The sequence below is a fragment of the Entelurus aequoreus genome, linkage group LG08 (genome assembly GCF_033978785.1).
Source record: "Entelurus aequoreus isolate RoL-2023_Sb linkage group LG08, RoL_Eaeq_v1.1, whole genome shotgun sequence".
In the NCBI taxonomy this organism is placed as follows: Eukaryota; Metazoa; Chordata; class Actinopteri; order Syngnathiformes; family Syngnathidae; genus Entelurus; species Entelurus aequoreus.
This window is the reverse complement of record NC_084738.1, coordinates 17042230-17060342: the sequence shown is the minus strand read 5'-3', so window position 1 is coordinate 17060342 and position 18113 is coordinate 17042230. Positions and strand designations below refer to the sequence as shown.

Below are 18113 nucleotides of genomic sequence, written 5' to 3'. Positions count from 1 at the left end.
TGTGCATTTGGTCCGGCTGGCCGTGAAAAAAATTTCCGGTTTATTTTGGGTAAGCACTCCATTTATGTCGAAATTGCCTGTCTCCAAGTTTCACATTTACATCGTCAAAGTCACGCCGACCTCACTCTCTCGGCTTCCGTCTGCTCCAACGTTTCACCCTCTCTTCGTGCTCGCTTCTAGAAGCAGTAGTTCATCCTCCGAATATTCATCTTCAAAAAGATAAGGTTGTAAATCCTCATTTGTCCAAAAATAATCATCTTTGTTGTCTGTTACCAAGTCTGCCATGATTAGAAAACACACGTGTTTGTTTTCGGAAGTAGGAACACACCTTTGTTGCTGGAAACGGAAAAAAAAGCGCTGAGGAAAGAAGTTCAGTCAATGCTTAAAATGACCTTATTGAGGTAAATATTGTACATATTACATATTGTTATGAAGGTGTCTGTTACTACATTATACATATACAGTCAAACCTGTCTATAGTGACCACTCAAGGAGAAAGTGACCGCTATAAACAAGTGGCCATTATACGCAGGTTGGCCGCCATTTTGAATTTCCGTACATGTTGACCTTTAAACAATTGCGTATACATGTACGTGTGTATCAGTGACGTGCGGTCACTGGAGGCAGGGGAGGCGGGGCCTCACCTGCCATCATGGAAAGAAAAAAAATGTAAAAAGAAAAAAAATTAATTAAATTGTTATATGTATCCAGTGATTATACTATAAAGTTATTTTCCATTTAACTTCACCAGTCTTAGATTATTTGTATTTTTATTTTCACATTTGCCGTTCAAATACTGAGAAGAGACGGTGCGGTGATCAGCAGCCAGTTGAGGCACGTCACTGCGTTGAGCCTCAACACGGATTGCGGAGTCGGCTAACTGCTGGCCTGCTGTGCAGTAAGACCGTATTGCTATATGAATTATATTATACATTTCCATAGTTTAGTTAGCTGAGGTATATAATGTACAGTGTATTTTGTCAACAACTGTATGTGTGTAAAGTATTTCTTGTGCTGAGTGATCATAAAACTGCTGCGAAGACGCACTGTGGGAGGCTCGCAGTAACCCCGCCTCCTGGTGCCGGCTAATGCACCCCGCCGCAGAACCCCGACGGGAGTGCCACACCAACCAAAACCCACACCCAAACCCTCCACGTGCAAGACCGAATCCACCCAAAAAAAGTCACTTAACAAGAAGCCAAAAAGTGCAAAAACAACAATGCTCGCGCCAGAGGAGCCGTGAACAGGGACACAACATTAGGTACACCTGCAGACTGCAGCACGGATTTCATATTTCATTCATTCACAACTCCTCCAACACGGACACCACCGTTCCCGCACTTATAAGTAAAGGTAAGACCATAATAAGTTTTTTTTTATTAAATGTGCTTTTTTGTGTGCTACAGTTTGTATGTGTAAAGTTAAAGTTAAGTTAAAGTACCAATGATTGTCACACACACACTAGGTGTGGTGAAATGTGTCTTCTGCATTTGACCCATCCCCTTGCTCACCCCCTGGGATGTGAGGGGAGCAGTGGGGAGCAGTGGGCAGCAGCGGCGCCGCGCCCGGGAATAATTTTTAGTGATTTAACCCCCAATTCCAACCCTTGATGCTGAGTGCCAAGCAGGGAAGAATGCTGGTATGAGCTTTTAAACATAACCTGTTAACTGCTGCCAATCAAATGGTGAATAAGATACTCTTTAGGGTTCATATGTTTGTCAATCTGACTGTGATGAAGTCAGTGCCTCACCAGTCATGAACCTCACCGCACGTCACTGGTGTGTATGTATCCTGAATTGTAGTAAACCGTTTCTAAAATACAGTTTTGCAAGCTTTCTAAACTTGAACAGTGCTATTGAATTTGAGCAGCTGCTCATTGTTGCTTATGTGAATAGGATGCGGTTTTCCATTCCTTACGAGACATTTGGTGATTAGTCAACAGCGCAACCCACCGGTTGAGATCCTGTTGCGGCCACTGCAAATCCCGCTTAAGAAATGAAATTTCACAGACCTTGGTATGGCAAATTTTGATATCGGTGGCCGCTATACTGAGTCATAAAACTGTTTAGGGATGCAAAATGACTGGCCGCTATAGAAAAAGTAAAAAACACTACTTTTTCTGAGGGGGATACTTTCATGGTCGGCATCGGCAACTGATTGCCAAACACAGGTGGCCGCTAACACAGGTTTGACTGTACTTGCTGTGTGTATAAAAAACGTTGATGAGGGTTTTAAAGTTTTTTAGAGGGCTTTGAAAGCTACAACGGCGACTTTCATTAGCCGCATCTACCAAGCGTGTTTTCAAATCTTTAAAATCCTAAAAAAAAAAAAAAGACACGCGTTCTTGTCTGATTGTGAACTATAGACAAAATTATAAAAAAGTGCAATTCCCCTTTAACTTCTTCAGTAGACTGTTTGTCATGGACTTTGAAAAGTCACTAATCTAATCTATTTGCTCAAATCATCATTGGTTAGCGCTATGCATGGACTTACCTGGGCTGAAGCCTGGAGGCCCCTGATTGAGTGGGGCCCCCGATTTTGACGGCGGAATACAATTGGTGTTCATAGCTGTCAATCACAAACAGCTCGGCTTCGTCTAGCGATTATGTACACTCTCTCAGCTGCGTTCTTTTTTTCCTAATGCTCCAAGTGGGGCTCGAGCCCACGTCACCTGTGTAAGAGACTAGCGTACGACTACTGAGCTAAAAACACAGGCAGTCTCCTGGATCGCCAGCACTCTACTTGAAGTTGACTGGCTTTTATTACACTCGCACATGCAGGAAATGAACGAAATTCACCCATTCATTTTCTACCGCTTGTCCCTTTTTGGGTCACGGGGGGTGCTGGAGCCTGTCTTAGGTGCATTCGGGCGGTAGGCGGGCTACACCCTGGACAAGTCGCCACTTCATCACAGGGCCAACACAGATAGACAACGTTCACACTCACATTCACACACTAGGGCTCGTGTGTTTCTCCTAAAAAAACCCTGATACAATTATTTTTTAAAATGGGTGATAATTTTGCATTGTGTTTCTGTTCTGTAGAGTAAAAATCATAATTTTTTTCAAACTGTGTTTTTGGGCGGAGGTGGAGAGGTGTTGAGGTTGGGACGGTGTGGGCTGTAGGGTGTTAAGGTTTGGGGAAATACACAGGAAATGGGAAAAAAACGAGTCGTCTAACAATGGCGCTTGTGTGTTTGAAAAATACGTTTTAGGAACGCCCCTAACTGTGTTCAACCAATCAGTGTTCGACAACAGGACAGGAACCTTCTAAAAAGTCCCACCTGGCTGGAAGGAACTCTGAAAGGTTCCTGAAGAACTAAATCTACCTGAGTAGAGTTTGGTGGAAACACAGGAAGAACTTTATTTACCCGGGAAAGTTCTTGTAAAAGTTCCTGCTGTTGAAAAAGACCTAATCTGTCAAAGCACAGGTTGATCACAGAATTCCCCACAAGGTGGCGGTCCCGCAATGCTATGATGCAAGATTACTGAATCAGGAGAAGGCCATTGCAAAGGTTTTCTCAGATGATCGAAAAAAGAGGCACTGGATTCCTTCATGGCAGGACATTGATGTCTTCATGGAGTCTGTCCACAAGGCCCTAAATCCACTTGTTGACTTTACCAACGCCCTTTCTGGAGAAGCATATGTCAGTATCTCGTGTGTGAAACGTGTTCTTCAACGAAGAAGTCTTAAAGCCACAAGATACTAACACAAACCTTACTACAACCATCAAAAGTTCAGTCACCAGCTACTTAAATGAAAAATGTGATGCTGCTACCACTGATGACCTGCTGTGCATGGCAAACGTTGTTGATCCACGATTCAAGATCCACTACATGTAGGCTGACAAAGTAAAGGTTGTGAGGGTCTCTCTCAAATGTTGGACGAATGGAAGACATCACAGTCTAGACCTCTGACCACAACAGAAGCAACAACTTCAGCTACACCAGTGAAAATACAGAAGAAGACACTTGGCATCTTTTTTGAAAAGCCATAATCTCTCTCCACCTTTGTTCTAACAGATCAGCAAGCTGTTGAGCTCACCCTCTGAGGGGGTTTTTAGCACAGGGGCCAACAGGGCAGCTTTAAAGCCGGATGTTGTAGGCAAGTTAGTCTTTTTGGCAAAAAACCTTGGCCTAAATCCTAAATAATCTGCACTAGATTCAGCATGCAGGTGGTTTGCAATATCCCAAACTAGTCATCTGTAACAGGATATGTACTGTACATTAGCATCATAACTTGAAAAGAATAAAGTTTACGTTTCAAGGTGTCTCATTATCCCAGAGGGGCAGTTTGATCATTTTGCATTCTGTATACCTCCAAAAATCCTCAGGGCTATACAAATTGCAATGTTTTGTTATATTTTTCTGCACTGTTGCACTTTTGTTTTGAGTGAAACTTGTTCTTTTATTCAGGTATATCTATATTAATTTTGTTTTAAATGTTCAAATAATATTGGGTTTACTGTTTAAAATGTGGACCATGAGGAGTGTTATTTGCAAAATATATTTGATCAGTATACTGACTGCTGCTAATTTTAATATTGGTAAGTTTTATTTAGTATTGTAATATCTGCAAAATAGAGTACTGCATTATTTTAGATTTTCCTACATTTGTTCTACTGTTGAGTAGAAATTGTTTTTATATTTTTCATCTCATTTAATTTGTTCTGTTATTTACTTTTAAAGTTAATAAAAACATTTTAATATCTGGTTGCTTTAGTTTTGTGTACAAATGCTTCAAAACTGGCATATTCTAAACAATATGAAAAATACTCATAATAATCAAGATCAGACGATATGAAAAAATTAATCATGATAATTTTTTTTGCCATATCGCCCAGCCCTAGGTCGATAGTTATTAACAGCTGTGGGATCTTTTCCTTTCAACAAAGATAAAACATTGGCTGATTTCCATATGTTAGGAATCTCATTACTGGACAGTTAAAGATTACACATATGCGTAAGAGGTTCTGCAATAAAATCAACGGCTGACTTTTAAAAGAAGGGCTCAAGTTTGTCAGAACCTGAAGATTTACCAGGATCCATTTGTTTTAAGGCTCTCTTGACCTTAAACACATCAATAAGTGTAAAACTAAATGAATTAGCCATGGAAATGTAAAGAGATGGTGACATGCAAACCTTCTGAACATTTGATTTAGATGTGGAGATAGGGAATCAAAGAGCCAGAAGAAATAAAATGTTTATTAAAACAATAAAGTATGGCTGATTTGTCAGTTAGATCAAGGATTCTCACCGTTTTTACCCCAGAGCCCAACCTTTCTACTACAGAGGAGCCCAGGCCCCTTACGAATATTAGAAAGACAAACATTGTTCAAACATTATTGGATTAGACAAACATATTTACGCCCCAAAAGTAAAGTGCAAAGACATGTTTGAATTTTGACTTTTAAAAGGCTAAGAAGGTCGCACCAGAACAGCTGTGGCTATAAATGTAGTTTACCACCATCAAGTGTGTGAATTTTCGAGTAACTGATTCTCAGTTGTCACTGTAAAGCCCTTGAAGTGTCTGGAAAAGCACTACAAAACTAATCCATTATTATTATAATTATTATTACTATTACCTATCCTATTGGATGCACCAAATAATTGTGGCTCTTATAATCCTAAAACCTGAATTAATTGAATTTATCTTCTTTGTTTGCCTTTCGGGCAGCACGGTGGCACAGGGGTTAGTGCATTTGTCTCCCAATACGAAGGTCCTGAGTAGTCCTGAGTAGTCCTGAGTTCAATCCTGGGCTCAGGATCTTTCTGTGTGGAGTTTGCATGTTCTCCCCGTGACTGTGTGGGTTCCCTCCGGGTACTCCGGCTTCCTCCCACCTCCAAAGACATGCACCTGGGGATAGGTTGATTGGCAACACTAAATTGGCCCTCGTGTGTGAATGTGAGTGTGAATGTTGTCTGTCTATCTGTGTTGGCCCTGCGATGAGGTGGCGACTTGTCCAGGGTGTACACCGCCTTCCGCCCGAATGCAGCTGAGATAGGCTCCAGCACCCACCGTGACCCCGAAAGGGACAAGCGCTAGAAAATGGATGGATGGATGTCTGCCTTTCACTTGTGTATCTGCTGTGCTTTAATTAAAATGTTCTGTTTATTGCCATTGATTTATGGCAATCAATCTTTCCTCAGAGAAAAAGAGACAAAGGTGCATTTTACAACATTGTTCAATGACCGCTAAACAAAGTACGACACATTGGCTGCCAGAAATAATTCATGATTATATTAAATTGTATTTGTTGCGCTCTTTTCATTTAAATAAACCTTAAAGTACTACAGTACAAAACAATATTTAAAACAATAAAAGCTTATCCATTAATACAGATAAAATACTAAGACTAAACTACTATCAGTGAAGCATAAGAAACACAAAACAGGCACAGTGGTGTGCCTATTTGTTTTTATTCTGTTTAAAAAATAACTTGGTCAAAAGATTTCAGTGTGTTTATTAGTACTTTTTGAGCACATTGAACAGAACCGCAATAATAATGATAATCGTGATAGTTTTAGTCACAATAACCGTGTAACGGAAGAACAGTAGACAAAAAGACACGTAAACCCTGTTCAGTGATTTTTGGATATGGACTCATACTCTGCACGGTATCTCTGAAGTCTGAAGTCTTTTTCTGCTTGTTCGGATTCAGAAGGTCAATGTTAAAGTCTCCCCATACAAAAATAAAGTTTTGGTTGTTATCTCTGAAAGTTGCTTTGATTCAGTCCAAACATTTTGTATTTGACTTTGGTGTTGCACATGCAGCTGAATATGATCGCACTTGCACAAACAGGTTTAACCATTCAAATAGATTTGTAAAGGCTCATAACCAGTAGTCTACTCGAGTCGAGTACTGGAATAAAAAAATATTTGTTTTAGTGCTTAATATTCCACTACAGAGCCAAAGAAATTTAGGAGTTCCAGTTTGCTTTGGGCTTGTATACATTTTAAATGACTATTTAACACGTGTGGACCACAGTCACAGTTCAGTAGCTGAAATCTCTAGAAAAAAGGCTACATGTATGTTACACCGCATAGAGGAGAGAAAGAGAAAACACTCTTGCGACCTTACAGCCTGATATTTTTGAGAGTTGTTCACAAATCTTATAGACCTCAGTCATGTCAAAGGACCAAGAAGACAAACATCGATGCCGACTGGTGACAGTAAAAGGAGTTCCTCTGGTGGAACCTGTCGCCGACAACTACGATGCTGTCTCATCCTTCTGTGCTGATCCTTCTGACTTGCTTATCGCCAGCTACCCCAAAGCAGGTTTGATTGTTTTTTCATGGTGTGGTACTCATACATTATTTTTGCCAGGTCATGTCAAAACGCTACTAGATTTGCTTTGAAGATAATCCAAATCTAAACAGAACATAAAAATCCTTACGTTTTTGAAGACCAGAAAAAGACTTTGATTAAAAAAACATTTTTGCCCACCTTTCTTACTTAAATTCGTTCTAAACAAAAATATCAAACAGGTAATGTTTTTCTGACACAGCTAATAGAGAAGGAAACATTTAGTATTGGAGATAAAATGGACATATCATATCAGATTATTCACATTTTGGAATTTGGATTAATCGTGATTATTCACAGGTGATTACTCGCTTACATAATTGAAATCAGCGCAAGAAAATACCCCAATATTTATACACAAATGCTAGTTAATTGTTACAATGACATCCAGGAACGCTTTTAATAAACCTTAGCCTACTAAATATATTTTAAGGGACTGACAAGCACATGTGTAAAATTTGATAAAAATAAGCAAATTATCTTTAGAAATTTAGCAAGTAATTGTCCATAAGTTATTGACCATTTGTATAAAAATTAAACAACTGTAATCAGTATTTCATGTATGCTAACATGTATGTTAACATGTTGTACAAAGTGTTTTAAACACAACCCTTAAGAAACATCCACCCCAGATCACACCTCACTCCTACCCACTTCTCTAAAGTGGGCTGGCTCAGGGTGGAGGACAGAGTAAAACAACTTGCACTGAGCCTAGTCTATAAAATCCGCTACACCTCCCTGATACCGAAGTACATGTCAAACTACTTCCTTAACGTAAATGCAGTGGCGTGCAGTCACTAGAGGCAGGGGAGGCACGGCCTCACCTGCCATCATGGAAAGTAAAAAAAAGTAAAAAGAAAAAAAATTAATTAAATTGTTATATGTATCCAGTGATTATACTAAAGTTATTTTCCATTTAACTTCACCAGTTTTAGATTATTTTTATTTTTATTTTCACATTTGCCGTTCAAATACTGAGAAGAGACGGTGCGGTGATCAGCAGCCAGTTGAGGCACGTCACTGATTTGTGCCTCAACATGGATTGTGCGCAATGACTCGGCTAACTGCTGGCCTGCTGTGCAGTGAGACTGTATTGCTATATGAATTATATTATACATTTCCATAGTTTAGTTAGCTGAGGTATATAATGTACAGTGTATTTTCTGAACAACTGTATGTGTGTAACGTATTTATTGTGCTGAGCGATCATAAAACTGGAGGCTCGTCTCATAACCCCGCCTCCTGGTGCCAAGCACCTCCGCCACAGAATGCACCGCCCGACGGGAGCGCCACACCAACCAAAGCCCACACCGAAACCCTCCACTTGCAAGACCGAATCCACCCAAAAAAAGTCACTTAACAAGAAGCCAAAAAGTGCAAAAACAACAATGCTCGCGCGGCGCGCCGGAGGAGCCGTGAACAGGGACACAACATTAGGTACACCTGCAGACTTAAGCGCGGATTTCACATTTCATTCATTCACAACTCTTCCAACACGAACACCACTGCTCCCGCACTTATAAGTTAAGGTAAGACCATAATAATGTTTTTTTTTATTAAATGTGCTTTTTTGTGTGCTACAGTTTGTAAGTGTAAAGTTAAAGTTAAGTTACCAATGATTGTCACACACACACTAGGTGTGGTGAAATGTGTCCTCTGCATTTGACCCATCACCTTGTTCACCCCCTGGGAGGTGAGGGGAGCAGTGGGCAGCAGCGGCGCTGTGCCTGGGAATAATTTTTGGTGATTTAACCCCCAATTCCAACCCTTGATGCTGAGTGCCAAGCAGGGAACAATGCTGGTATAAGCTTTTAAACATAACCCGTTAACTGCTGCCAATCAAATGGTGAATAAGATACTCTTTAGGGTTCATATGTTTGTAAATCTGACTGTGATGAAGTCAGTGCCTCACCTGACATGAACCTCACCGCACGCCACTGCGTAAATGACCGCCATAACCACAACACCAGGGGGAGCTCCACTAACCACGTTAAACCCAGATTCCGAACTAACAAAGGTCTTAACTCATTCTCTTTCTATGCCACATCAATATGGAATGCACTCCCAACAGGTGTAAAAGAAAGGGCATCTATATCCTCCTTCAAAACCGCACTAAAAGAACACCTCCAGGCAACTACAACCCTAAACTAACACCCTCCCTTCCACATAATACCTCTTCGGATTATAAATAATCAAATGTAAACAATCAAACAATCAAATGTAGACACTTTTTCTTACACTTTTTCTTATACTTTCTGATCTCTCTCTCTATGTCCACTACCAGTGTTGGGACTAACGCGTTACTAAGTAACGCGTTACTGTAACGCCGCTAGTTTCGGCGGTAACTAGTAATCTAACGCGTTATTTTTTTATATACAGTAACTCAGTTGCCGTTACTGCATGATGCGTTACTGCGTTATTTTACGTTATTTTTATGTAGTATCGGCTAGAAACTGAAGATCTGAGTGTGTTTTATTGGAGCGCTCCGTTGGAAAAGAAGAGGCGTGCTTTCCCCCACCCACAGAAAGCACGCCTCCCCGCACGCCACAGCGGGCAAAGCGGAGGAGACAGCAGTATGCCTCAAAAATCAGGCAGCCAAAAAAATAAAATAAAATAAAATAAGAGAGGAAAAGGAGTTGAAGGGTCGACAATATGTCACCCAATATTTCCAAAAAAAGGTGGGTTTGTTAGTTGTGGTGGAAAGTTATGCATATTAACTTTGTCCCTGTCTGTGGTAATAAGCTAGCTCACTTTTCTCACCATGTTAGCTCAAGAAAACTCTGGATTTTTACATTTTACTGCTGTATTAGTTAAATAATCAATCCAGTCAAACATTTATCAAGCTGTTCTTATTCAATAATGTCATGGAAGAGTTTATTTCCAATTTAAGAATCAGTGGTGCAGCAAATAAATGACTCAAAATGAATTCCATTGTATTCAGAGTGCTCAGTTCTTCCCCTACTGTACATGTCAACTGTGAGGCTGTTCTTCTTTCAAAAATATGGTAATGATAGTCAAAAATACCATTAAAATGCATAATTGTATGTAAAATAGCATCAAAAAATGTTGCCGCTGTGTTGGGGGCCCTGTAAAGATTCTTTTCATGGGGCCCAAAATCCCTGGTGGCGCCCCTGCCTACACCACTCACTGTCGCCGCTCCCTCACCTCTCTCGCCCACTCACTCACTGACATCACTCACCTCTCATGCTGTCATATCTTAAAGGGCCACACACACACACACATACGCTACTCTCATAACAACTAACAAGACATCATGGTGAAGCCAGAAGTCGAGTTTTTTAACATGGAGACATTCTCAATACTTTTCTTTTGTCGAGCACAAAGAAAATAACATTTTAGTTAAATGTAAGTTGTGTCTTGGATCAAAGATCCTATCTACTTAGAGTTAAAGTTAAAGTGCCATTATGTTGCAGCTATTTAAAATAGTTTTGTCAATTTTTTCTGGCCTGAAATAAATTGGCCCTTTGAAACATATCTTTGTCTTTGTGTGTTGTATGTAGACCACATTGCTTTCTGAGTTCAGTGATGCAAATGCATGTCAAGTTGATCAACAGATTGTATTATTCTCCAGTGCAATAACAGTACTGAAATGAAGGCTAAAAGGGCATTAATGGGAGCCTTAAAAAAAGGGGGGGGGAAAAAAGTAACTAAATAGTTACTTTTCACAGTAACGCATTACTTTTTGGTGTAAGTAACTGAGTTAGTAACTGAGTTACTTTTGAAATAAAGTAACTAGTAATTGTAACTAGTTACTGGTTTTCAGTAACTAACCCAACACTGTCCACTACTTGCTATATATATCCTACCAAGTCAGTCCTACACTGTTTCAATATCCATTTCTCTGATGATGCAATTGTTGATGTCTGAAGTGTTGATACCAACCAAACCTACCCCCCCCCCCCCCCCCCCCCCCCGCCCCCACCTCCATATCCCACACCCCGGATTGTAAATAATGTAAATAATTCAATGTATATACTCTGATGATTATCTTGTGTGATGACTGTATTATGATGTTAGTATATATTTGATAGTATTTGATAGTATATATCTGTATCATGAATCAATTTAAGTGGATCCCGACTTAAACAAGTTGGAAAACTTATTCGGGTGTTACCATTTAGTGGTCAATTGTACGGAATATGTACTTCACTGTGCAACCTACTAATAAAAGTTTCAATCAATCAATGTTATTTTTTTTGGATGATAAGGGACAACATGGGTTCAGGAGATAGTGGATCTGCTTCTTCACAACGGAGATATTGAGACCTGCAAAAGAGCCATCACTCCTTCTCGAATGCCTTTCCTGGAGAATTCAGCTCGGCCAGGTCTTTCCTCAGGTGTTTAGACTCTCTATTGCAGGGGTGTCAAACTAATTTTAGCTCAGGGGCCACATGGAGGAAAATCTATTCCTACGAGGGCCGGATGGGGAAAATCATGGCATAATAACTTAAAAATACAACTACGACAACTTCAGATTGTTTTCTTTGTTTTACTTTGGCACACAATAGAACAAGCACATTCTGAAAATGTAAATATCACAAATAATCCTCTTGACAAAACAATTTAAGTTAGTTGAAAATTGTGAGGAAAAAATTGGTGCAGTTTCAAAAACACCATGAAGAACACAATGAACTTAGACTTAATCACAGTGTATCTACAAAGCAAATAAACATTAAATCACAACCCATCTAGGATTGAACAAAAACAAAATAAAGCATAAATAAAAACGCTTCTATGTATCAACTACCACATTTGTGATTTCCACTGTTCAATTTCTTTAAATTTGCAAAGAAGACAATCATTTTCGCAGAACTTTATCAATGGGCAGTGTCTCATGCAGCATTTTAAGTGGGATTACCAATTGTTTATTGTACTCCTGTTTGTTTTACGTTGGGTTGAGGGGGAGGAGTCGCAGCCCCGCTTTACCTTGTATCTCTTGCTTGGTATACTTGCTCGCCCGTATAGCCCATTTTCCTTGCATACTAGAAATGCTGTTGCGACACCCAGTGGACACATTTAGAACAACAGTTTCTTTAGTTTAAAAAAAGCAGCCAATTTTACACTTAGCAAACTCCTCTCGTGGGCCGGATTGAACCTGTTTGCAGGCCTAAAACCCGGCCCGCGGGCTGCATGTTTGACATCCCTGCCCTATTGGAACTCAGATACTGTATATACAAATGGATACTTATGTTTTTGTTGCTGTAAATTCTTAGGTATTGATCTCCTGAAGGCAATGGACCCCCCAAGAGTTATCAAAACACATTTGCCATTTCATCTCATTCCAAAGGGCTTTTTGGAAAACAAGTGCAAAGTAAGTTGATGGGACAGTGGCCGCTGGCATGAGGACCAACAACCTCTTAAATAATTGTGTGTGTGAAGGTGATCTACGTGGCTCGTAATGCTAAGGACAACCTGGTGAGCTACTTCTACTTTGATCAGATGTATCTCATCCACCCCGACCCTGGACCCTGGGAGGGCTACATCCAAAAGTTCATGCGTGGAGAGTGTACGTAGACTGCGACATTAAACCGTACATTTACATGCTGCCATTACGTAAAATTCTCAACTCTCATGCAAGTATAAAAAGAGGTGTGTATTTGAGCTCTTAGGTATGGTTGGTGCTCCTCTGTGGCTCTGTATTGTGTTTTATATGTTGGTGTGTAGGATGAGGGATTGCTTTAGTCATCCCTTCACAAAACACAGGGGACACTGTTTAATATAAAAATAAAGCTATACACTTTGTAAAACAAATAAGAATACATAAATGCAAAACATCAATGACGTCATAGCAAATCAAAACAGGGAAATCAAAATAACTCAATAAATGCCAATTGCACCATACTTATCCATCGCAAGACAGACAAACATTTGCCACGTAGCCTGGCCGGCATGCCATAACGTATTAGCAAACTTTCTAGAACACATGTACTGCTAAATATAACACTGAGGAAATGTAATATATGGATATCAATTAAATACACACCAATAAACACATTGATGGATAAAAAACAATGACATTTGAAGAAGTACCGTATTTTTCGGACTATAAGTCGCAGTTTTTTTCATAGTTTGGCCGTAAAATATCAAATAATATTATTTAGCTCATTCACGTAAGAGACTAGACGTATAAGATTTCATCGGATTTAGCGATTAGGAGTGAAAGATTGTTTGGTAAACGTATAGCATGTTCTATATGTTATAGTTATTTGAATGACTCTTACCATAATATGTTACGTTAACATACCAGGCACGTTCTCAGTTGGTTATTTATGCATCATATAACGTACACTTATTCAGCCTGTTGTTCACTATTCTTTATTTATTTTAAATTGCCTTTCAAATGTCTATTGTTGGTGTTGGGTTTTATCAAATAAATTTCCCCCAAAAATGCGACTTATACTCCAGTGCGACTTATATATGTTTTTTCCCTTCTTTATTATGCATTTTCAGCCGGTGCGATTTATACTCCGGAGCGACTTATACTCCGAAAAATACGGTACTTGAAAATTGGGTGTGTGATATCTATCTATTTAACATTGATTTGACTTCTTTGGTTGATCACTTAAGTGACCCTCTTATTGCTTCTGTAGTGCCATGGGGCTCCTGGTATGATCATGTCAAAACTTACTGGCAAGAACGAGAACAGAGGAACATTCTTTACATCTTCTATGAAGACATGAAAGAGGTAGTATTAATGAAACCTAATTATTATGAAATGTCTTCATTATTTGTTTGCTTTGCCACCAAACCTGGTTATTTTTCTTGCCCAGAATCGTCGACGTGAAGTGGAGCGCATTATGAGGTACCTGGGCCTGTCCCTCTCTGATGATGTCATCAGCCGCATTGTGGAGCTGACGTCTTTCAAGCAAATGAAGGAGAACCCGATGGCCAACTACAGCTTAGCTCCTGTTTTTGACCAGTCCATCTCAACCTTCATGAGAAAAGGTCTTTCAAAACCTCGACAATATAACTTGAATCAATGGCTATAGGTTGTATTCACCCGACGTCACGTCCGGCTCATTAACTATGCGAGATTTGAGGTGGTGGTCAAGTGAGCATCTGTTGTCAAAGTGTTCTGTGCACCACTAAGAAAAAAGTACCCTATGCTTGCGTTGTTTTAGGCTGTTGGAACGATTTAAATCGCGAAAAGGATGAACATTTCTTTAGAATTCATTGAGATATAATCAAGAAGGGTGAAAGAGTGCAAGATTTTAAAAGTTAAAATACTATTGATAGTCACACACACACTAGGTGTGGTGAAATTACCCTCTGCATTTGATCCATCCCCTTGTTCCACCCACTGGGAGGTGAGGAGAGCAGTGAGCAGCAGCAGTGGCTCGGGAATCATTTTGGTGATATAACCCCCAATTCCAACCCTTGATGCTGAGTGCCAAGCAGGGAGGTAATGGGTCCCATTTGTATAGTCTTTGGTATGACCGCCCTGACCAATCTCAGGGCGGACACTACCCACAAGGCCACTGAGCAGGCTATGGAAATGACAATGAGAAAAATTGCTCGTGAAGAGCACTCCAGTCAAAGGGAGCGCAATCGAAGAACTCACAAGTTTGCAGTGATCACTTCGTTAAAGGTTTTTTTTTTATATATACTTTCAAGGTTTAGAATGTTCCATTGTAACCCAGGTAAGTTTGTGTAACCAAGCGAGAGACCCATGAATCAATCAATCAATCAATCAATGTTTATTTATATAGCCCTAAATCATGAATGTATACAGCTGGCACCAGCTGACAGCTCGTATTTCACAGATTGCTCAATAATCCATTTAAAACACTCACCAGTTCCCCTGTTCCATAAATCCGACATATGTGCACCTCTTGTTCACAAAGGTGCAGGAATAAGCTTTAATTGTCGGGCATAACAGCTGGCCAGTTTAAAGTCTTGCGACAGCTGGCTGTCCAAAATAGACCAGTACGAAGTCTCACGATAATTTGTAATTAATATTGACAGTGATACAAAGTTACATAGAATTACCCGGTTTGCACCATTGAAGTATTATGTTCATATTATTTATATTTTATTTTGTTTCAGAGTTCTTAAAACACATTTTTGCTGCACAACAGTGCAAAACAGCAAGATGCAGCGTTACACCATGAAATCAAGAAATGCAACCTTACCCAAGCAAAAACAATGCATGATTTGCCCAGGAGAGTCTTGATGCCAGTTTCTTTGGCCCAGCCACACACAAAGTAGTTGTAGGTGTTCATGAGTTTCCAAGCTTTTATCTGTTTTGCCGTGTAGAATGATGTCTGGAGCACCAGATAGTTCGACATGTCTAGAAACTCCACCGACGGATAATCCTTGAGAGCACTCGACAAATCTTTTTTTGATCAAGTATAGGGATCGATTCCATTGCATAGCACTCAGTGGCCTAGTGGTTAGAGTGTTCGCCCTGAGGTCGGTAGGTTGTGAGTTCAAACCCCGGCAGAGTCATACCAAAGACTATAAAAATGGGACCCGTTACCTCCCTGCTTGGCACTCATCATCAAAGGTTGGAATTGGGGGTTAAATCACCAAAAATGATTCACGGGCGCGGCACCGCTGCTGCCCACTGCTCCCCTCACCTCCCAGGGGGTTAACAAGGGGATGGGTCAAATGCAGAGGACAAATTTCACCACACCTAGTGTGTGTGTGACAATCATTGGTACTTTAACTTTAACTTTATAGTTTGCACTTTTTGGCTCACATCTGCTTTTAATGGTAAGATCTACGCCCCTTAAGTACTCAGATAGTTTGCACGCTGTTTGCTGCACAGTACCGATGTTGATTTGGTTGACCACCACTTTGTTTACTTCCATTCAAAAGTCACTTGACTGAATACAATGTATTGAACTTGGCGGCCTGTGCTCTAAATACATCCTGTGATTGGTCTGTGTTCAGTTAAAAAGTTAACAGAAAAAATTGTTTTTTTCAGCAGATTGCTAAAAACACAGGATTGTTGTCATGTACTGTCAAAGATCTTTCATGTTTTTGGCAGTAGGTTCTTTAAAACAGCAGAGCTCTCCTGTCAGTATGAGGATTTTTTTACCATCATGATATTTTGCCTGTCATAATTAATGAACATATCAACCAATCAATTTTGTGAAGAAAGCATCTTAAGCTGTGGTAGAGACTTGTATTATGTACAAGGGAGAAGTAAAATTTTGATATGTGGCCCCTATAGCTATTTAGATGAGTAACCCTGCCCTAATCTGAGAAATAGCTATCATTGAACAACAGTGGGGCAGCACGGTGGAACAGGGAATAGTGCATGTGCTTCAGGTCCTGAGTTCAATCCTGGGCTCAGGATCTTTCTGTGTGGAGTTTGCATGTTCTCCTCGTGACTGCGTGGGTTCCCTCCGGGTACTCTGGCTTCCTCCCACCTCCAAAGACATGCACCTGGGGATAGGTTGATTGGCAATACTAAAATTGGCCCTAGTGTGTGAATGTGAGTGTGAATGTTGTCTGTCTATCTGTGTTGGCCCTGCGATGAGGTGGCGACTTGTCCAGGGTGTACACCGCCTTCCACCCGAATGCAGCTGAGATAGGCTCCAGCACCCCCCGCGACCCCAAAGAGACAAGCGGTAGAAAATGGATGGATGGATGGATGAACAACAGTGGCCTCAAGTGGTCTTTACAGCTATTGCGTTTGCATTGAATCTTTAGCTCCGCCCCGATTTTTATCCACCCATCCATCCATTTTTCTACCGCTTGTCCCTCTCGTACTTTCTGTTAAATTTATGATGAATTACTGTTGTTTCTGCGTTTTCTTTTTTTGCAAACAGGACAAGTCGGTGATTGGAAGAACCATTTTACACCAGGGCAGACAGCAGAGTTTGATGAGGACTATAAGAAGAAAATGAAGCACGTCCACATTCCATTCAGAACACAGCTCTAAACCGGCGAGCTGGGGTTTGTTCTCAATATTTACTACAATGTAATGTCCCAAATAAAAAAAAATCATATTTGAATATTAAAGCATTGTTTGCTTGTGTGTGCTTGAGTGTGTGGTGTGTGTGTGTGTGTGGGGGGGGGGGGGGGGGGGGGGGGGACACGCTAGGAAAACAGGCGACACTTGTTTTTTTCCTCAAACATCCGCCAGCATGTCTTTCATAATGATTGTTAACAATAGGCAAACATTTTTTAAAAAGTGCAGTTCCCCTTTAAGACGAGCTCTGTCTTCCCCCTTAAAAAACCTCTCCGTAGTTTGACATATGCCCCAAAAATAGTCTAACCTTGCATAACAGGGACACGGCAATGGTTGTATTTGGTTAGTTTTTAGTACTTGTCCCGTGTTGATGCGGTTCAATCATGAGGCATACTGCCCACCTTTGCAAAAATTCCTTCTTTGTTTGCGATGAAAGTATTGTAACACAGCACTAGTTCCAAAAACAGTCAATCCCTCTCTAGTTACTGAAGTGAATTAATCAACTCATATTATGTTCTACATATGGTGAATGTTTATATTCAGCTTGGAGGAAGCGAACCACCAGGTTTAAGTAAATAATGGTTGAGCCCATAATAAATTAAGAAGCCTTAGTTGGACATTCGCATGTGGACTGGGTTAACTCTCACGAGAAGAGGCAATACATTCAGACTTCGGAATGCAAAAGTGATAGCTCTATCCTAGAGCAGAGACTCCATGTTATCTTAACGTCAACCTACAAGTTATGGTATACATCTGTTGTCTTCCCAGTCACTTACACACGAACATCTCCTTACATGGTCAGGTTGTACTCTCCTGAATTAACACACACCCAGACAGAGAAAGAAGAAATATAAAACTGTGGTT

At 40.3% G+C, this 18113-nt stretch overlaps 1 protein-coding gene across 1 annotated transcript; it reads left to right on the top strand.

The window, feature by feature from the left end:
* Positions 1–3577: 3577 nt before the first annotated feature.
* Positions 3578–17219, top strand: LOC133655854 (sulfotransferase 1 family member D1-like). Its single transcript, XM_062056422.1, has 9 exons — positions 3578–3646; positions 4023–4100; positions 7120–7279; positions 11536–11664; positions 12541–12638; positions 12707–12833; positions 13918–14012; positions 14098–14272; positions 17107–17219. Exons 1-9 carry the CDS (start codon positions 3578–3580, stop codon positions 17217–17219), a joined length of 1044 nt encoding a protein of 347 aa, XP_061912406.1.
* Positions 17220–18113: the final 894 nt, after the last annotated feature.